The sequence below is a fragment of the Bufo gargarizans genome, chromosome 11 (genome assembly GCF_014858855.1).
Source record: "Bufo gargarizans isolate SCDJY-AF-19 chromosome 11, ASM1485885v1, whole genome shotgun sequence".
In the NCBI taxonomy this organism is placed as follows: domain Eukaryota; kingdom Metazoa; phylum Chordata; class Amphibia; order Anura; family Bufonidae; genus Bufo; species Bufo gargarizans.
The window spans coordinates 73,040,655-73,063,171 of NC_058090.1; the positions used below are offsets into that span (position 1 = coordinate 73,040,655).

The 22,517-nt window shown below is 43.6% G+C and overlaps 1 protein-coding gene and 1 long non-coding RNA gene across 2 annotated transcripts in view; both read right to left on the bottom strand.

Annotated features, from left to right (window-relative positions):
* The window catches only part of LOC122921297 (NACHT, LRR and PYD domains-containing protein 12-like), a 28,225-nt gene extending 26,063 nt beyond the window's left edge, over window positions 1–2,162 (bottom strand). Inside the window, exons 1-2 of the mRNA XM_044271276.1 lie at window positions 2,118–2,162; window positions 898–1,069 (exon numbers count right to left, since the gene is read on the bottom strand). Of these exons, the coding sequence (XP_044127211.1) occupies window positions 898–1,069; window positions 2,118–2,162 (217 nt within the window). The remainder of the gene's footprint in view (window positions 1–897; window positions 1,070–2,117) is intronic.
* A 345-nt stretch (window positions 2,163–2,507) lies between these two features.
* LOC122922216 lies at window positions 2,508–13,687 on the bottom strand. The gene is made up of 3 exons (XR_006387110.1): window positions 13,636–13,687; window positions 6,455–6,507; window positions 2,508–2,638 (listed from the first exon to the last, which is right to left on the bottom strand). It is a non-coding gene; the product is annotated as an uncharacterized LOC122922216 (long non-coding RNA).
* Window positions 13,688–22,517: the final 8,830 nt, after the last annotated feature.

The window sequence follows — 22,517 nt, forward strand, 5'->3', positions numbered from 1 at the left end:
CTCGGCCCCTTGGGTGAGTGAGATCTCTCAGCTCGCTGCCGGTCCGCCTCTAGGCTGCCCGAGTGAGTTTGACACTTCCAAGTGTGAAGTTCCACACAAATGAGATTATGGGGCTGGCTGGCGTGTGCAATGTCGGCTGAACTATTCAGACATCGCATATGCTGGCCATAGTGACGTGACCCTGTGCATGCTGCCGGCATGCTGCTGTGAGATGTGATCTGGAAAGTAGGCTGGAAAGGCTTTACTTTACTGCTTGAGAAGCAGGTTTGGGGGGGAAGAGGAATGAGTAGTTGTGTAGAGGGACTGTGGGGACTGTAGGCTGGAGTTTTCTCTGATGTCAATCTTTTCTCTAAAGTCTGTGGCATAGTCCTCAGCTGAGATGAGGGGTGAGGGTGGAGGCACTGGGGAACGGAGAAGAGAGTCACAAGTTTTAAAAAGTTGTTTAGGGTTGTGAGACAGAGAAGATATGATGTGAAGTAGGTCTGTTTTGCAGCAGTGAGTGCAGACAGATTGTTTGTATGTAATAAAGTATATAGGGGCATTGTGGTGGTCACTATGAGGACACTGTGATGGTCACTGTATGTGGTGGTTATTACATGAGGGGCCCTGAAGCCTCATCAGCAATTGCTGCTATCATTTATATATGTTTGTCATGTTCACATTGAGTAACTTTTGGGCTATTTTTTAATATCACCTGTGACTCGTTTTGGCATCAAATCCTATGCCAGACCCAAATCAATTCCGGCCACAGGCAAGACCTAAACTTCAAACCTGAGACTAGACTGCCAAATTATTTCAGATCCCTAATAAATCCAGAGTGAGATCTTTATTACTGTGGACAATGTAAGTCATGAAGACCTCTATTTCATGGGTGACACATCTCATACACAATGTTACCTCTATAACGGAGTTCATCCAGTACAGCGTTTAGGCCGGGAGATCCATGATGTCGCTGTAATGCATACAGACTGACCCACAATCCTATCACAGCTTCTCTTCCTAGGTTATATATATCCTGTAGTAAAGTCCGGGCGAATATTTTTCTATCATGTTCTAGACTCCGGTATTTCTAGAATACAAAAAAGATCAGACATACGGTGCGTTATACACAGACACATAACACAAAGGGTTAACACACTGCAGATATTACATGTCTGTCCTCTCTATAATGTGTTGTCCAGAGAAAGAGAAATCTATGGAATAGTTGTGGAGAAAATCCTTCCTGAATCCACAAGTAACAATCAGATTATTTCCAGGATGTAGTGACCCCTAATGTACGTGTGCGGGGGAGGGGATAAATCCTCCACAATACTGGATTATACACTTCTGGGGGGTCCTCCATCAGATATGAGCTGCTGTCTATTATTACACTGGAAGTTGTCCAACATCTTCCTCTGACATATGAAGCACAATTGTCATTCAGCCTCTTGTAGACAGCAGGATGGTGACATGAATATTGCGCAGGGGATGTCGATATGCTGTGTCACTTCAACAGATTTGTCTTGGGGTAACTCCTAATGGTGTTATATAAGCAGCCACCTGGTCTTCACCCTTTAACCCCTATACAGGGGAACCACCAGGCCACTACAACCTGGAGTAGTCTCTGTTCAAGTGATTGCTGACACAGGGGTCAAGAGATGCTGAGGCAGAGCACTGAGCGATCAGGCAAGGCTGTAATCGGGGGATGACCACGAGCAGCAATAGGTGACAGTTGGATCCCGCAGCGGGAAATGAAGGGGTGGGGGGTGGGTATAATGGGGTCAAATATGTGAATTGGTGCACGACTATTTGTATTTATCTTTTTAATTATTTGTAATGGAATTCACATTTTTGGTTCAGAAAAACAATAAAGAGAAAAAAAAGGCTGTGATTGGGGAAGGCCAAGGTCAGGGCAGGCAGAATTCATGTAATCTATTAAACAGTACCAGGTCAGGAAAGGCAGCTCAGGGTCAGTATAGAGTGCATTTGGAGGTCAGGCAGTAAAGGGTCAAATCTGGAAAAAGAGGCAGAAGTCAGTACACAGGTAAATAGACAGACTATAGCGCGTCTTTGCAGGAATCTAGTCACCAGAAACCATTGTTCAGAGGCTCTCTCCTGTTAGAAGGCTCCTTAAATACCCTAGGGAGGTCTGCCATAAGTTGGAGTAGATGATATACGTGCATGGTGCAAGTGCCCCTTCAGGTATGGAGAAGCATGGCCATAGAAATTCAGGCTGCAGCCTGGATGGAGTAAAGAGAAGAAGTACTCCAGAAGTTGGAGTCCTCAGAGCAGGAGGAGAGAAATGTTTGTGAGTCCAGACCTCTGGCATCCAGGAGCTAGAAGGCAGGTGACCACAGCGATAGCCATGCCGATCAGAGGGAGCGGAGCGGTGGCAGGCATCCACCACCACCATAAAAATGACGTCAACTGTGCCTGTAACATATGATATCACTTGGGGCATTTATATACAACACTGGCGGCTCATGTCCTCTCACCTCAGTATTAAGGAGCTTTAGGGAATGTAGCTCATGCAGAAGTGGTGGAAAACTCATGTTCTCCACGATGTGGAGCAGATCATCCTGGAAATATTCATACGTCATCCTCAGGAAGTGATCTTCATACTGACGGAGCTGCTGGTAGAACTGCCGGGTCTCATCATCTAGGAAACGGAGGGGACACAAGAATGAAGTCGTCTAGAACATGGAGGAGACTGATGGCAGTTTATGTGGAATATTCCTGTCCTGGAGCATTTTACAGGTTTCCACTAATGAGAAATCCACAACCCCCTGTAATTCACCAGCACAATCACTGCAGGACACATTCACAGGAGACATCTTTACATTGATTTCAGTATTTCTATACATGTAGATACATGGCAGATGTCAAGGGGAACGCTCCCCTTATTCAAGAGAGAACCAGTCTCAATAATACACTGCCCTCAGAGGGAGTCGGTCAGCGGTTCTGTCAATACTAAATTGGGCTCCCAGCATCTGGTTTGGTGGGTACACCTCTGCCATAATTTGTACCTCTGCCTCATGTATATTTATTTACCACTATACTGTGACTGTGCCTGAAGATGTGGTTAGTTTCATGTCACTCTTGCTGTATGCTATTGGACAGGTAACTTTTCTGGAGCCATCTCATTATCATCACAGGCAGGATGACAATGATAGGTATCACCTCTGCATAGATTACACAGGATCCACCATTTTCTCTACAGATAGTGGATACATCTTATCTTCTTCCTCCTGACCTCTGCACAGGTCACAAAGCATGTCCAGAAAATAAAAAAAATCACCAGAAATTTTAAAAAATACGTTTAACATAAAAACTTGAATGAGACAACAGGTCGTTTTCTGAGGACACACTCCCTTTAAGGACGCCGTCTAATTTGGTAGTCAATCCTTGGTGACTTTATTTCACTTTTTCATCTCCACATTTCAAAAGCCATAACGTTTTTGCTCTTCCATCCACATACCCGTGTGAGGGCTTGTTGTCTGCAAGATGAGTCGTATTTTTTAATGGTATCATTTTGGGGTACATCTAATGTACTGCATAAATGTAAAAATTTTTGGGGGGTATGACAAGAAAAAAAAACTGTGATTCCACCACAGTTTTGGGGTTCTGAGTTTATGGCGATTTATATAAACTCAGTATTTCTACTTTAATACAGCAAAAATTATTTTTCTTGAAAAAATGTATTTAGTGTGTCCCTTTACCCAGAACATTTTTATTTTTCCACTGACTGACATGTATGAGGCTTGTTTTTTGGGGGATTTTTATTGTGGCCATTCTGGGGTATGTACAACTTTGATAATAGAAAAGTAGAATGAACAAAACCATGCAATTTTAGCATTTTTATGCAGTTTACCGGATGGGATAAAAAATTTGATGATTTTATATTTTGGGTCGTTACGTATGTGGTGATAAAAATTATCTATAGGCTTTTTATTATAATTTTTTTTTACCTTTATACATTAATAAACAAGAGAATAATTGATTTTTCTTTTTTCTTTTAAGAGGCTCTGTCACCATGAACAACCCTATTAAATTAGACCTACTGCCTGGTAGGGCTCATCATGCTGATTAAAACGATACCTTTCTTTTTTCTGTATGATAAACAGCTGCAGAGAAATCTGTGCTTTATTCATATGCAAATGAGAAGTTGGAGAACGCTTTGAGCACTGCTGCCCTCAGCATGTCTAGCCCTGTCAATCAAGGGGAAGGGCAGTGTGCAGAGCGCAGGGGGTGTTCCATAGCAGTGCTCAAAGGATTTACCCTGCCTCCTGCGCCAACTTCTCATTTCCAAATGAATAAAAACACAGATCTCTCTGCAGCTGTTTATCCTACAGACAAAAGAAAGGTATCGTTTTAATCAGCATGATGAGGCCCACTAGGCAGTATGTCTGGTTTTATAGGGTTGATCCTGGTGACAGAGCCTCTTTAGTACTTTTTTTTTTTTTACACACTAAACTGCTGTGTATTATTTCAGTGATTGTAAAACTGACAAAATGCCTATTCAGCCCTTCCAAATGCAGGGCCTAATAGTCATCTGAACATGTCAGGTCCAGGGGCCATTATTAGGCTCTTGGCTGCCCCACAATTGCATCACTGGGGGCTCCTGTCCTCTCTCTAACCACGTAGATGCTGCAGCATTAACACGGGCCCAGCTCCTGCGCCATACGTTTACAGGACAGGGCGTGCACAGCCTGTACTCATCAGAGTACTCATTAGAGTGCCTGTACACAATGTGGGATACGTGCGGAAAAACCGCAGTGTACTACAGTGCCAGCACAGTGTATGAGAATAGACAAGTCTCATGGACACTTGTGGAAATTGAACTGCGGTGATGACTTTCCAATCCTCAGCATGTCAATTATGTTTGTGGCTTTAGCTGAGGATTTCACCCTTTTCCAAATTAGGGTGAGATCTGTGGCAAAACTGCATCAATTTCACACCAAAAACTGCTGCTATAAATTGCGTTTTTTGGTGCACTCACTTGCACTTGGGTGCATGGACCCTTAGGTGGTTGACGGTACGTTCACACACTGCATTAGAAATCTGTAGTGAACCCACTTGTCTATATTTTACCAAACATTTAAGCAATTTAAATACTATGGATAATATACAAAGAAGTTTCCTCAATGAAAGAGATGTAAATTATAATTTCTACATCAACATTTAGCTCACCCTCTGTATGAGAACATTGCGACACACCATATGATACACTGCAATAAGGGCACAGTATGATGGTAATATCCTGATACCAGTGGGAAGACAATGCTGCTACCAGTGGGGGTGGGGTGGGAAGGAAGACCATGCTGCAGCTAGTGGGGTGGGGTGGGAGAATGCTGCTGCCAGTGGGAAAGGAGTGGAAGAGGGTACAATGCTGCAGCTAGAGGGGGAGGGGTGGGAATAGGAAGAATGCTACTGCCAGTGGGGGACAATGCTGCTGCCATGGCAGGATAGGTAGGGAAGGGATAATGTTGCTGCACTGAGGGATCTGTTTGTCACTATTGAGGAAAGGGTTTTGTGCTGCACTGTGGTACGTGGTCCAAGTGGGGAAGTACTTTCTTTCCTTCACAGTGTGATTAGATCTTTCTATGTTTCACTTTTTATTTTCCCTCTTGTGTTAATCGTTTGGTTTTACGGAAGCAGCGGAGCTTCTTCTACTACACGGTTTGCATAGCTCCCATTCATTACAATGGGAGTCACAGAACCAGTCGTGTGTCAGCCTGTTAGCTGTTTCCGTGACCTTGGCCACTGGGGGCCTTCACCTAGTCAGATCTCGCTATGGAACGGTGAGATGGGACAACCCCTTTAAGGGAGTAGAGAGGGGGGCTGTATTGTATGAGGAGTAGTGGTGTTTGGGTGCCAGGGATGCTTTTTAAAGGGAACTCCGGGTGTTTTATATTGACGACCTATCCTCAGTATAGGTCAATAGTATCAGTATGGCGGGGTCTGACTCCTGGTGCCCCCACCGATCAGCTGTTTGAGGAGAAGAAGATACCCCATTGAGCGCTGTAGCGTTGTCGCAGCTTACTAAGCACAGCGCCTTCGATTGTGTACTGGCTGTGCTTGGTATTGCATTTCAGCCCTATTCACTTGAACGGCACTGAGCTGAGCCCAATGCATGTGACCAATGAATGTGACATCACTAAATTAGGAAGAGGCTGCGGGACTCACCGGAGCACCGTGGTCTCTTCACAGCTGATCGGCGGGGTGCTGAGAGAGGGACCCGGACTGGTCTGATACTGATGAGCTATTCTGGAGAGGACATTAATGTCAAAATCGCAGACAACCTCTTTAATCGCTGTCCGGCCCTGCAGCAGCCATATCACAGTATATATCTGCTGTGTGACCCCATTTCCTATTAAGTCTGTTCCTCATCAGGACATTGGAAGGTGAGAATCCTACAGATGTCGTAGATCAGTCACTGCATCCAGTAATAAGAGAAAAAAGGAGGAATCCCTACCATCGCTGGGGGTTATAATGCTCATCCTGGACCTGGGACGATATCAAAATCTCCTGCAACATAAAAAACCTTTATTACATTTAGGAGGGAAAAAAATTAAAATCCTGAATTTTCTTTAACCCCTTAAGCAGCGGCAGATTTTCCTCCCCACATTCTAATGTAAGGTTTGTATCTTCACATTCATGTGGCTGATGAGGTTTAGTGTTAAATCGAGAGAGCAGAGGAGAGCCGGTGTGTAGGATCAGAGAATCAGGGATTGACAGAGAGAAGGGCACCTGGTGCTGTTGTGCTGAGTGAACAATAGTGATGAGCAGCAGCATAGGCAATATTCATTTTTGCGATATTTTGAGAATTTTTGGCCTAATACAGTATTTCCCATAAATTAGCAAATTCTAGAATTCGTGATCTCCAGCTACACTATATCAGGATATAACCTATATTCCTATATATTCCTCGTGTCTATATTTCTATATTACTCCGCATGCGGTCCGCAGACAACGGCAATTCCCCAGCAAAAAAATGTTCAGACCCTGTTCACACACCACGGGCTGTTTAGTGGTAGGAACCCATGCGTGCTGAGACTCCGTGACGTGGTGCATGAGGGGCTCCGATATGTTACTGACTGGAAGATATTGGCTTGAGGAATTGGCTAGTATTGTCAGTTGCGTATCATTTTGGTGCATTTTTTCAGTGAATTGAGCCTTCTCATTGGCCCACAAGCAAGAAGCAGTGAGGGTACTGATGAAAAATAATGTAGAATATTCGCGATTACGAAGATATAGCACTATATTCTAGATCTTCGCAAATTCTCGAAGTGCCAATATTCGCGATAAAAATTTGCGATTAGAATATTTGCGATCACCACTAGTGCACAACTCAGACCACTCGTAGCGTGGTAGACACCTGCTGCTGTGCACCCTCCTACGGTACTCAGGGTCCGGTGATCAACCAGAGAAGAAGAAAAATAAAGGAGTTTATCGGCGGCGCGGCAACGAAGAGTCAGGGATACCTTGAGTGAAGAAGAACTCGACTCTATTCATGATCAACAATGTGTTTCGGGGTTGGAGTGACCCCTTCCTCAGGTCAGTACATCAGCAGCAGTGGTGCACCTGCAATAGAGGTAGACCAGCCAGCTACTATGGGGCCCCTGTGGGAAGGGGGCCCGCAGAGGAGGTTAGGGCACACTACTAATTACCCTTATATAGGTAGCGGCTAAACTCCATGCAGGAAACGGACCTTCTAAAGTCACTGGGTCACATGACATTCTCTTGTCACGTGACCTTTGAATAGAAGGGTCGGAAGCTGAAGCGACACAACCCACTTATGTAGCTACCTGTGAGAGTAGACTCGGGAAGCCAAGGCATAGCAGAGCAGAGAAGTCTGAAGGACCTTTGATGATGTCCTCATCATGTGACCAGTGCAGACAACTGGGGAAACCTGTGTGATGTGACTGTGAAAAGCCGGAGCTTGTGTGTGGTGCCTGGAGGTGAGGTTAGTGGTGTTCTGGGATAGTCCATATAACATCCTAGAAATACTAGGAGTTGTAGTTCTGTCCTATTACAGATGTAGCAACGTTAGCGATCCCTTTTTTCTCATAAGAAAATAAACGAATCGCGATTCTAACCTGCAATTCATAACAAAGCCAGTAGATGGCAGCATTATCCAATCTTAATTAAAACCACAGTAACTGTTTTAACCAGATTATATCTACCTCGTTTTAATACATTAAATTATATCTTAAAGGATTTTGTAAGAGTTAAATACTATTATTTTATACTTTCAAATTGTTTTATGTAAAAACATTATTAACTCACAAAACAAATAAACACACAAGCTATATGCCAAAAGCCAGGTATAATGCAAGTCAGGACCTATTCATAGAACAGGTAACTGGGATACCTTACAATGGCAGCCTAGTGCACTATGAGATATTTAAAACCATCTCTCATCTAACTGAGAGTCAGTAAATCTCAAAATTGTCTAAGAGCTTTTGGATAGCTTGGGGGACCATGCACCTAAATCTTAATCATTAGGGTGACAAAATTATAATTTAAAAAATAAAAATAAAAAAAATAAATTTTTTATTTTAATTTTTTATTGGTAGCTAATTCTTCTCTAACTGCTTAGGAAGGCTGTATAAAAATTTACGGCTTTCTAATTGTTCTAATATATATTTAAATAACCCATCTATGCTGTTTTGTTATGTACACTTATTTGCATAAATATGCATATTAGCCTACTTTCCATTATGAACAGCGCCATCTATTGGATACATAGTCTTATGTCCTACAGTCTGCAGACTATTATGAATTTCCACATGGATGGCGCCATCTATTGGATCCATAGTCTTATGTCCTACAGTCTGCAGACTATTATCAATTTCCTCATGGACACCGCCATCTATTGGATACATAGTCTTATGTCCTACAGTCTGCAAACTATTATCAATTTCCTCATGGACAGCGCCATCTATTGGATACATAGTCTTATGTCCTACAGTCTGCAAACTATTATCAATTTCCTCATGGACAGCGCCATCTATTGGATCCATAGTCTTATGTCCTACAGTCTGCAAACTATTATCAATTTCCACATGGACACCGCTATCTATTGGATACATAGTCTTATGTCCTACAGTCTGCAAACTATTATCAATTTCCTTATGAACAGCGCCATCTATTGGATACATAGTCTTATGTCCTACAGTCTGCAAACTATTATCAATTTCCTTATGAACAGCGCCATCTATTGGATACATAGTCTTATGTCCTACAGTCTGCAAACTATTATCAATTTCCTCATGAACAGCGCCATCTATTGGATACATAGTCTTATGTCCTACAGTCTGCAGACTATTATCATTTTCCTCATGGACGGCGCCATCTATTGGATACATAGTCTTATGTCCTACAGTCTGCAAACTATTATCAATTTCCTTATGAACAGCGCCATCTATTGGATCCATAGTCTTATGTCCTACAGTCTGCAAACTATTATCAATTTCCTTATGAACAGCGCCATCTATTGGATCCATAGTCTTATGTCCTACAGTCTGCAAACTATTATCAATTTCCTTATGAACAGCGCCATCTATTGGATCCATAGTCTTATGTCCTACAGTCTGCAAACTATTATCAATTTCCTCATGAACAGCGCCATCTATTGGATACATAGTCTTATGTCCTACAGTCTGCAGACTATTATCATTTTCCTCATGGACGGCGCCATCTATTGGATACATAGTCTTATGTCCTACAGTCTGCAAACTATTATCAATTTCCTTATGAACAGCGCCATCTATTGGATCCATAGTCTTATGTCCTACAGTCTGCAAACTATTATCAATTTCCTTATGAACAGCGCCATCTATTGGATCCATAGTCTTATGTCCTACAGTCTGCAAACTATTATCAATTTCCTCATGAACAGCGCCATCTATTGGATACATAGTCTTATGTCCTACAGTCTGCAGACTATTATCATTTTCCTCATGGACGGCGCCATCTATTGGATACATAGTCTTATGTCCTACAGTCTGCAAACTATTATCAATTTCCTTATGAACAGCGCCATCTATTGGATCCATAGTCTTATGTCCTACAGTCTGCAGACTATTATGAATTTCCACATGGACGGCGCCATCTATTGGATCCATAGTCTTATGTCCTACAGTCTGCAAACTATTATCAATTTCCTTATGAACAGCGCCATCTATTGGATACATAGTCTTATGTCCTACAGTCTGCAGACTATTATCATTTTCCTCATGGACGGCGCCATCTATTGGATACATAGTCTTATGTCCTACAGTCTGCAGACTATTATTATTTGCCTCATGGACGGCGCCATCTATTGGATACATAGTCTTATGTCCTACAGTCTGCAGACTATTATCAATTTCCTTATGAACAGCGCCATCTATTGGATACATAGTCTTATGTCCTACAGTCTGCAGACTATTATCATTTTCCTCATGGACAGCGCCATCTATTGGATAAATAGTCTTATGTCCTGTAGAGATGGAAAGTTCGAATCTTCGGTTCATTCGCTGAGCTAACAAGAAGCAAGTGAACTGAAGCTTAGCTTGCGCAATGCGCATGCGCGGAAGCTTTGATTCACTTGCTGACTCAGCTCTTGGTCTGAGTCAGGAAGTTTATTCTTTAAAACCCTGTGTGTAAAGGTCCATTCACATGTCCGTGGTGTGTTGCGGACCCGCAAATTGCTGGTCCGCAACGCACCCTGCCGGCACCCGCTATAGAAATGCCTATTCTTGTCTGCGGACAAGAATAGGACATGTTCTATCTTTTGCCGAGCTGCGGACCGGAAGATCAGGGCCGCGCTCCGCAAATGCGGAAGCGGAGAGAACATAATGTGCTCTCCACTTCACGTCCGGGCCCATAGAGAATGAATGGGTCCGCACCCGTTCCGCAAAATTGCGGAACGGGTGCGGACCCTTTTGCGGACGTGTGAATGGAGCCTAAATGTGTAATTATCTACCCCACTGTAGGGGGAAAAAAACAAGCATCCAGGGGGGTAAATTTTACACTGGGGTAAATATAATTAAAATGGAGGATTAAATGTGTAAATGTATTTAAAAAAAATACATCTCTTTCAATAGTTATATAGCTACTGAATGAGACAGAAGGGATGCCTTTAACATATATCTCCTTGAGAAGACAATTTGACCCTAAAGGGTTAATTCAACCTGTAATCTAAACTGTGTGTCCTGTCACTTCTCTTATCTCTCTGCTGACTGCTGCCTGTCCCTTAACCTCATCACTGCTGCAGCCTGGTCATCAGCCTCAGTGTCAACTGTTCGAGTGACTCACGATTCTTTTAAGGCCTCATGCACACGACCGTTTTTTTTTAAGGTCCGCAAAAACGGGGTTCGTAGGTCCGTGATCCGTGACCGTTTTTTCGTCCGTGGGTCTTCCTTGTTTTTTGGAGGATCCACGGACATGAAAAATGAAAAAAAAAATCTAAGTCAAGTTTGCCATTGAAATGATAGGAAAAAAAGGAAACGGATCACGGACACGGATCACGGACACGGATGACAATCTTGTGTGCATCCGTGATTTTTCACGGACCCATTGACTTGAACCGTTGGCCGTGAAAAAAATAGGACAGGTCATATTTTTTTCACGGCCAGGAAACACGGATCACGGATGCGGCTGCCAAACGGTGCATTTTCCAATTTTTCCACGGACCCATTGAAAGTCAATGGGTCCGTGAAAAAAACCGGAAAATGGCACAACGGCCACGGATGCACACAACGGTCGTGTGCATGAGGCCTAACTCAAAGAATCGAATGAGTGTACAGACTTCCTCCTGTACAGTGTGTGACTCAAAGCTGCTTGCCTGAGCTCTGATTGGTTGCAGGCCGGGGTGGGCGGGGAGGGGCTGGCTTCCACTCTAGGATCAGATTACACTCCTCCCTGCTGCAGCGTCTCTCTGCTCTGCTACCTCACTGCCTGGTTTATCAGCTGGAACACTGTTTGCAATATCTTGTCCATATTTATGCAAATGAGCTTACTTGACAAAATATTATAGAAAGGTTATTTGAAATTACTATTGTTTTCACCCTAATGGTAACGACTGGTGCACAGGACCCCTAGAAATCCGAAATAGAGAAATATTGAGACTTTCTGGCTTTCTCCTTTTGGATTGAGGGCTAGTTTAACATGTCTCAGGCTGCCACTATGAGGTATGCTGATGGTACCTGTCTCCCAGATAGGACATTGGCTTACACCTTGCTTATGGCATATAGCCTTCAGTTAAAAAAGAACTGTTTTATGTTGTCTTTTGTCGTTTTGGTATTAAAAAGTTATAAATGGTAGGCAGGGAGCTATATAAGTGGTTATTAATATTAGGCTTTTGGCATGTAGCCTGTGTGCTTTGTTATAAATAGGCATTTAAACAGAAATAATTTAAATAAAATAATTATATATTGAAAGGTAAATAAAATCTATATAATTTAATTATTAGTTTATAAAATAGATTAATGATAGATTTTAAAATAGTTAAATTGTTAGTATAATCATTGTAAAATATCTGTAGATATGTTAAAATCTTAAAATGTTCTATTCGCCATCTGCTGGTAATAGAGATGAATTGCATTCTGATTTTTTAGTTACTATTTTTACTTACGTTATCGTTCTTCACTTTCGCGATTGTGAAGGGAGCAGTAGCGTTGCTACATCTGTATATCCATTTTCATGTAATTGCAACTTATGCCCTAGTACAGTCTGATAATGCTGGGAGTTGTAGTTCTGTTCTATTATATCCATTTTCATGTAATTGCAACTTATGCCCTAGTACAGTGTGGTAATGCTGGGAGTTGTAGTAGGCTGTATAGTTACAGTATATATCCGCAGCTTGTTCTGTGTGTGGACGGTATGTGGTCAGGTATATGACTGGCTGTACAGTTACAGTATATAATCACAGCTTGTCCTATGTGTGGACATTATGTGGTCAGATATATGACAGGCTGTATACTTACAGTATATAACCGCAGCTTGTCCTATGTGTGGACAGTATGTGGTCAGGTATATGACTGGCTGTATAGTTACAGTATATAACCGCAGCTTGTCCTGTGTGTGGACAGTATGTAGTCAGGTATATGACTGGCTGTATAGTTACAGTATATAACCGCAGCTTGTCCTGTGTGTGGACAGTATGTAGTCAGGTATATGACTGGCTGTATAGTTACAGTATATAACCGCAGCTTGTCCTGTGTGTGGACAGTATGTAGTCAGGTATATGACTGGCTGTATAGTTACAGTATATAACCGCAGCTTGTCCTATGTGTGGACAGTATGTAGTCAGGTATATGACTGGCTGTATAGTTGCAGTATATAACCGCAGCTTGTCCTGTGTGTGGACAGTATGTGGTGAGGTATATGACTGGCTGTATAGTTACAGTATATAACCGCAGCTTGTCCTATGTGTGGACGGTATGTGGTCAAGTATATGACTGGCTGTATAGTTACAGTATATAACCGCAGCTTGTTCTCTGTGTCACACCCAGGATTTTCTTCATTCAGTAGTAAATCCCTGACCCTGACCTAGAACTGGATCTTCCTGGAAGTCTGTGACCCTCTTATATCACGGAGCAGTGTGAGACCCCCCACCATAACAGAAGAGACCCTGTACATACAGTATATAAGTGATGAATGTCTTACCTGAAAGCCGTACACAGCGTGTAGAAATACAAGATATCCGGAGAAGAGGAAAGTCCAGTGCAGAGGGAGGAGAAACCATCCCAAGTTATTTTCACTGTCAGTTCTGCTGATATTAACCCTATAAGGTGTGAATGATATTTAGTTTCCTTACAGTTTATTGAATGTAAAGAGTCAGTGTCTCAAGGAATATATGGTCGTCATGTCTGTCTAACAGTAAAGGGACATGTGTTATTACTTTTGTCCGATTAAAAAGAGCTACAAAGTACTCAAATCTGACCCGACCTCTCTCTATTTACAGGAGCTGTCCCAGATGTTGCAGAGGGCCCTAGGGGAATTTGAATATCTTAGACCACCTTATCCTAGAGTGGCCACGGCCTTCCTAAAATACACAAAGGTACCAACCCCCTCAAGGGCTGACCGATAGTATCCGGGATTGGCAGCCTTACCCAACATGCAGGCACTTATATTGACCAGATACTCCACCCCTTTGTTTTAGCTCTACCATCGAATCTACGTGATACAACAGACTTGCTTAAACGTCTGGACGGCATTATACTGGCACCAGATACTTGGGTAGCGTCAACTGACGTTGAGGCACTCTATACTTCTATTTCTTACAACAAAGTGATAGCAGAACCAATGACTTGAATGAAAACAATCATTTTGTGATTCAACTCTTGGACTTTGTAGTTATTTATACTTATTTTGTATTTAATAACCAGTTCTACCAGGGGCACCGCAATTGGTAGTCCTTGCGCACCGAGTTATGCATACTTACTCCTGGGCTGGTGGTAAGATACGGTTGTCTTCTCTGAGTCCATGACACACTGGACCAGATTTATCACCCTCTGGTCAAGGTTTATTGATGACATCCTGCTACTGTGGTCTGGGACAGAAGAGGACTTCCGGTTGTTTATGGGTGTTCTTAATACCAATCATATTGGTCTATATTTTACATATGAACTTCACAAAGATACTATAACTTTTTTCATAGAAGTAAATCAACAACAGAATGGCTTAAAAAGAAAAAAATACGCCTTCTAGAGTGGCCCAGTCAGAGTCCTGACCTTAAATCCGATTGAGATGCTGTGGCATGATGTCACTGCCAGTTCTGTGAGAAGGTCTGACAGACGTCCTTCTCTACCTCTTGCATGATGTTTTTTGTTTTGGTTTCACTTTCTCATCTCATTTCCTTCTCCCAGGTGTCACCTATTTAGACTAATCCTCTTTCCTTTATATTCCCTCCCATACTGCCTCACTTTGCGGTTTATACTACTTCCTGGATTGAAGTGTTCACTGCTGGAGGCCTCTGCTGCAGCTTGTTCAGATAAGTCCTTTCATGTATTGTGTTTCCTTGCTGGCTTGATTCTAGGTGACCCTGACTCCCTCCGTATGAAGTGCAGGCAGCCGGTGGTCGTGTCCCCTCACTATTATAGGGTTTTCAGGTGTCACACAGTCTTAGGTATGTGGGCATACAATCGTCTACCTTTGAGACCCGTGTATGTGCTTAGCAGTCAGGGTGAGCTCTTAGGGTTTTATAGGGGTCACCTATATGCTCCTTAGTTTGGGATCAAGCCAGTCGGACGTTTATTCATAACTTCCAGCTATCTGCAGCATCATCCGTGACATTATAAACCGCCTTTACCGTCTTAAGCATGGATCCGGTTTCAGCCTTGATTGACCGCATGCAAGGTCTTTCACTGGAGGTAGCAGATCTCCGTAAAACTGTGTCTCAGTTTCAGGTGACCGGTTCTACTTGCGTTAATGGAGTTTGTTTGGATCCTAAGATCTCGCTTCCGGATACGTTCTCCGGGGGTAGTGAGAATTTTGAGAATCCAAACGGCGTCTTTTATGCCAGGAGATACAGTATATTGTTCTGAATTTCGGAGATGGGCAGCTTATACTGGTTGGAACGATGCTGCACTCCGAAGTCAATTTTGCCATGGTCTTTCGGAGGGATTGAAAGATGCATTTGCTTTTCATGAGAGACCTGCCTTGTTGGAGTCTGCCATGTCTCTAGCTGTTCGTATTGACAGGCGTCTTAGGGAGAGAGGAGAGTCCATTCCTTCTTGTCATAGTCAGCCCAAGGACAGTGGGACTATCCCATTCAGTACGCAGGGGTCTCAGTCTCTCTCAATCCCCTCTGAGCAGGAGGCCATGCAGCTGGGTTTGCTTGCCTCTGATAGTAGAGGATTTAGCTCTCAGAGGAGGGTTTGTTTCTGTTGTGGAGGTATAAATCATTTTGCTAATGTTTGCCCCTCTAGGAGATTCATGGAGTTTTCTGAGGGTAATAAAAAGGAAACAAAAAGAAAAAAAACCTCTAAAAACTTCCCATTTGCTACTATTGGCAAGGTTGATGCGGAAATTGAAGGTTTGCCGTTTGCTTGTAGTTCCCGTTTTCTCCTACCTGCCAGGGTGGCGCTAGACAGCAAGAACATTGTTTGTGAGATTTTTGTAGATGGTGGAGCAGCTGTCAATCTCATTGATAATCAATTTGCTATAACGCATGTTTTCCTGGTATACACTTTGGAAAAGGATATACCTGTTTTTGCTATCGATTCCGCTCCACTTTCTCAAAGATCGTTAAAGGTCATAGTTCACAATATCCGTGTGACTGTGGGTGATGCTCATGTTGAGGATATGTCATGTTTCGTCCTAAGCGGATTAGCTACTCCTCTAGTGTTGGGGCTACCCTTGCTCACTAAACATAACCCCACCATTGATTGGCAAGCAAGGCAAATAAATGGTTGGAGTGACTTTTGCAGAGAGAATTGGCTCACGGCGTCTCTTTAAGAGGTTTCTACCAAGACTGTACCATCTTTTCTTTCTGAATTTTCGGATGTGTTTTCCGAGAGTTGTGTCCAGGAGCTGCCCCCTCATGGGGAGTACGATTGCCCTATTAATCGAATCCCAGGCGCCAAGCTGCCAAAATCACATTTATACAATCTCTCCCAACCTGAAAGAGTCGCTATGCGTACTTATATCTCTGAGAGCCTGAGAAAGGGACACATCCGACCCTCGAAGTCACCTGTTGCCGCTGGTTTTTTTTTTGTTAAGAAAAAAGATGGCTCTTTAAGACCATGTCTGGATTTCAGGGAGCTGAACCGTATCACAATTCGTGACCCATATCCGCTTCCTCTGATCCCGGACCTGTTTAACCAGATTGTTGGGGTTAAAGTTTTATCTAAGTTGGATTTACGAGGGGCATACAACCTAGTCAGAGTCAGGGAAGGGGACAAATGGAAGACGGCCTTCAATACCCCTGAGGGTCATTTTGAGAATTTGGTTATGCCCTTTGGTTTGATAAATTCTCCAGCCGTCTTCCAACAGTTTGTAAACAGCATTTTTTATCATTTAATGGGGAAATTTGTACTGGTGTATCTAGATGACATTTTGATTTTTTCTCCTGATTTCAAGACTCATTGGGACCACCTACGTCAGGTCTTGCTCATTCTGCGGGAGAATAAATTGTACGCTAAACTGGAAAATATATGTTTGCGGTTCCGGAGATTCAAAATCTTGGTTTTCTTCTCTCCGCTTCTGGTTTTCGCATGGACCCTGAGAAGGTCCGCGCTGTGCTTGATTGGGCGCTTCCTAAGGCGCTGATGCGGTTTTGGGGTTTTGCTAATTATTACAGAAAGTTCATTTTGAATTATTCCTCTCTTGTTAAGCCACTCACTGATATGACTAAAAAGGGGGTAGATTTTTCCTCCTGGTCGGTAGATGCGCTTAAGGCCTTTTCTAGTATCAAACAGAGTTTTGCTTCCGCTCCCATTTTGGTACAACCTGATATCTCTCTACCTTTCATTGTTGAGGTGGATGCTTTTGAGGTGGGTGTGGGTGCGGTCTTATCTCAGGGTCCCTCTCCTGCCAAATGGCGACCATGTGCCTTTTTCTCAAAGAAACTCTCCTCTGCAGAGAGAAATTACGATGTGGGAGATAGGGAGTTGTTGGCAATCAAATTAGCTTTTGAGGAATGGCGTCATTGGCTAGAAGGAGCCAGACACCCTATTACCTTGTTTACCGACCATAAGAATCTGGCCTACTTGAAATCAGCCAAGCGTCTGAACCCGAGACAGGTCTTTGTTCTTTTCAAGGTTTAATTTTGTTGTCACGCTCCGCCCTGGGGTTAAAAATATGAAGGCGGATGCCCTGTCACGTTTTTTCCAAGAGGGGGGAACTTTAAAGACCCGGGTCCCATTTAGGCTGAAGGGGTGGTCGTCTCTGCTCTTTATCCTGATTTGGTGGCAGAGGTTCAGGCAGCCCAGACAGAGGCTCCTGATCTTTGTCCTCCTTGGAGGTTGTTTGTGCCTCTTGCTTTACGACACAAGGTTTTTAAGGAGCACCACGATACTGTCCTTACTGGGCACCCAGGGAGTAGAGCCACAGTAGATCTCATTGCTCGGAGATTCTGAGGATTTTGTGGCAGCCTGCGAGACCTGGGCTCGTGCCAAGGTCCCTCATTCACGGCCATCGGGTTCTCTCCTCCCGTTACCCATTCCTTCCCATTCTTGGACGCATCTGTCCATGGACTTCATTACGGACCTGCCTCGTTCCTCGGGGAAGACTGATTCTGGTGGTAGTGGACCGTTTTAGCAAAATGGCGCATTTCTTTTTCTTTCCTAGGTTACCCAATGCTAAGATGTTGGCGCAAGTGTTTGTTGATCACATTGTTAAATTGCATGGCATTCCTTCAGACATTGTTTCTGATAGGGGCACACAATTTGTTTCCAGATTCTGGAAGGCCTTCTGTTCTCGCTTGGGGATTCAGTTGTCATTTTCTTCTGCTTTTCACCCACAGTCGAATGGTCAGACCGAACGCGTCAATCAGAATCTGAAGACATATCTGCGCTGTTTTGTGGCGGAGAATCAAGAGGATTGGTATTCTTTTTTGTCCCTTGCTGAGTTTGCTTTAAATAACCGTCGCCAGGAGTCCTGGGTTTCATCCACAGTTTGGGACATTCTCTGGAGAGGGATCTTCTGGTTTACCTGATGAGGAGAGATTTTCCTCGTCTTTGTCATTTATTTGGCAAAAGATTCAGGGTAATCTGAAGAGGATCAGTGAGAGATATAAGCGTGTGGCGGATAAGAGACGCGTGCCTGGTCCAGACCGGAATGTGGGTGATCTGGTGTGGTTGTCTACAAAAAATATCAAACTGAAGGTTCCCTTCTGGAAGTTGGGTCCTAAGTTTATTGGGCCTTACAAGATCTTGTCCGTCATCAATCCCGTTGCTTTCCGTCTTGATCTTCCTCAGACTTGGAAGATCCATAATGTTTTTCACAGGTCCCTATTAAAACCTTATGTCCAACCCACTGTACCCTCCTCTTTGCCTCCTCCTCCGATTTTTGTTGATGGTAATCTTGAATTCCAGGTCTCTAGGATTGTGGATTCTCGTATTATCCGCGGTTCTCTCCAATACCTTGTTCGTTGGGAGGGTTATGGTCCTGAGGTGAGGATGTGGGTCCCAGTGGCGGACATTAAGGCCACTCGTCTCATCAAGGCTTTCCATAGGTCTCATCCTGAGAAGGTAGGTTCTGAGTGTCCGGAGTCCACACGTAGAGGGAGGGGTACTGTCACCGCCAGTTCTGTGAGAAGGTCTGACAGACGTCCTTCTCTACCTCTTGCATGATGTTCTTTGTTTTGGTTTCACTTTCTCATCTCATTTCCTTCTCCCAGGTATCACCTATTTAGACTAATCCTCTTTCCTTTATATTCCCTCCCATACTGCCTCACTTTGCGGTTTATACTACTTTCTGGATTGAAGTGTTTACTGCTGGAGGCTTCTGCTGCTGCTTGTTCAGATAAATCCTTTCATGTATTGTGTTTCCTTGCTGGCTTGATTCTAGGTGACCCCGACTCCCTCCGTATGAAATGCAGGGAGCCGGTGGTCGTGTCCCCTCACTATTATAGGGTTTTCAGGTGTCACACAGTCTTAGGTACGTGGGCATACAATCGTCTACCTTTGAGACCCTTGTATGTGCTTAGCAGTCAGGGTGAGCTCTTAGGGTTTTATAGGGGTCACCTAAATGCTCCTTAGTTTGGGATCAAGCCAGTCGGACGTTTATTCATAACTTCCAGCTATCTGCAGTCATCCGTGACACATGACCTCAAGAAAGCGATTCACACCAGACATCTGAAGAATATTGCTAAACTGAAACAGTTCTGTAAAGAGGAATGGTCAAGAATTACTCCTGACCATTGCACACGTCTGATCTGCAACTACAGGAAACGTTTGGTTGAAGTTATTGCTGCCAAAGGAGGTTCAACCAGTTATTAAATCCAATGGTTCACATACTTTTTCCACCTGCCCTGTGATTGTTTGCATGGTGTGTTCAATAAAAACATGGTAACATTTAATTATTTGTGTGTTATTAGTTTAAGCCGACTGTGATTGTCTATTGTTGTGACCTAGATGAAGATCAGATCACATTTTATGACCAATTTGTGCAGAAATCTATATCATTCCAAAGGGATCACATACTTTTTCTTGCAACTGTATCTAGTGATGTGTAGGAGCAGATGATCCACCAAACTTCATAACTCACACAAGGTAGAACTATAACCCGCAAATGCTATAGGGAGAGGGAGGAATAAATAGCCTCACCAATTACCTAAATAACAGCTGGGAGGAGGTGGGATTCTGCTCAAACCCACAACAAAACAAACTGTCAGATCGAGTCACTTGCAGCAATTCTGATAGATCTCCTCCTAACACCCACAGGGCAGGGCATGACAGTACCCCCCCCCCCACTCTACGGGTGACCTCCAGACACCCAGGCCCAACTTTATCCGGTGGGCCCTGTGAAAGGCATTCACAAGGTGGCTAGCATTAACATCGGTAGCCAGAACCCACATTCTTTCCTCGGGACCGTATCCCCTCCAATGCACCAGGTAATAAAGGGAACCGCGAAGAACACATGAGTTGAGAATTCTAGAGATCTGAAACTCCAGATTACCATCAACCAAAACAGGAGGAGGAGGAAAAGGAGATGGTTCCGCAGGTTGCACATATTTCTTCAACAAGGACCTGTGAAACACATTATGGATCTTCCAGGCCTGCGGAAGTTCCAGACGAAACGCCACCGGATTGACAATGGTCGAGATTTTGTAAGGGCCAATAAATCTTGGACCCAATTTACAATAGGGTACCTTCAGCTTAATGTTCTTAGTGGACGACCACACCAAATCACCCACACACAGGTCCGGACCAGTCATACGTCTCTTGTCAGCCATCCGTTTATATCTTTCACCCATTTTTTTCAAATAACCTGAATCTTTCGCCAGATAGATGACAAAGAGGAAGAGAATCTCTCCTCTTCCGGTATCCCAGAAGATTCGGTCCCAGAAAAAGTACCAAACTGAGGGTGAAAACCATATGCGCCAAAAAATGTTGACTTATCAGTTGACTCTTGCCTACTTCAAGGCAAACTCAGCTAAAGACAAGAATGAGGACCACTCATCCTGATTCTCAGCGACAAAACACCTCAAATAGGTCTCCAGGTTTTGGTTAGTGCGCTCAGTTTGACCATTCGACTGAGGATGAAAAGCCAAAGAGAAAGACAACTGAATACCCAAACAAGAGCAGAACGCCCTCCAAAACCTGGAAAAAAATTGCGTTCCCCTATCAGACACCACATCAGAGTGAATGCCATGTAATTTTACAATGTTATCAATAAAAACCTGAGCGAGAGTTTTCGCATTGGGCAAACTTGATAATGGTACAAAGTGAGCCATCTTGCTGAAGCGGTCCACTACCACCAAAATCACAGTTTTCCCAGAGGAACTTGGCAAATCAGTAATGAAGTCCATGGACAAATGCATCCAAGGACGAGATGGGATGGACAAAGGAAGAAGAGATCCTGATCGACGAATGTGAGCCACCTTCACGCGCGCACAGATCACACAAGCTGCTACATAACCCTCAACACCTTTACGCAACCTGGCCACCAGAATCTCTGGGAAATAAGATCTACAGTGGATCTACTTCCAGGATGTCCCGCAAGGACAGTATCATGATGTTCCTTGAACACCTTGTATCGTAGTTCAAAAGAAACAAACAACTTGCCTGGAGGACAAGAATCAGGTGCCTCCTTTTGAGCCCCCAACACTTCTGCCTCCAGCTCAGGGTAAGGAGCGAAAACCACCACCCCATCAGCCAAAATCAGAGCGGGATCCTCCGAATCTTCCCCAACCCCAGGAAAGCTATGTGACAACGCATACGCTTTGACGTTTTTAATCCCAGGGCGATAGGTGACCACAAAATTGAACCTAGTAAAAAACAATGACCATCTAGCCTGACTAGGATTCAAACGTTTTGCAGATTGCAGGTAAGCCAGATTCTTATGGTCAGTAAATACCGTAATCGGATGAGTAGCCCCTTCTAGCCAATGATGCCACTCTTCAAAGGCCAATTTGATGGCGAACAACTCTCTATTCCCAACATTATAATTTCTTTCGGCTGCCTAGAGTTTCTTGGGGAAAAAAGCACACGGGCGCCATTTGCTAGGAGAGGGACCCTGTGAGAAAACTGCTCCGACTCCCATTTCTGACGCGTCAACCTCCACAATGAAGGGTTGAGACACATCAGGTTGCATCAAAATGGGAGCAGAAGCAAAACATTTCTTAATAGCAGAAAAAACCTGTAATGCCTCATCTGACCAGACAGAGAAGTCAGCACCCTTCCTAGTCATATCTGTCAAAGGTTTGACAATGGTGGAATAATTCAGGATGAATTTTCTGTAGTTAGTAAATCCTAAAAACCGCATCAAGGCTTTCTGATTCTCCGGACGATCCCATTCCAGTACCGCACGGATCTTTTCGGGATCCATTCGAAAACCGGAGGCAGAAAGCAAGTACCCCAAAAACGGCAGCTCCTGAACAG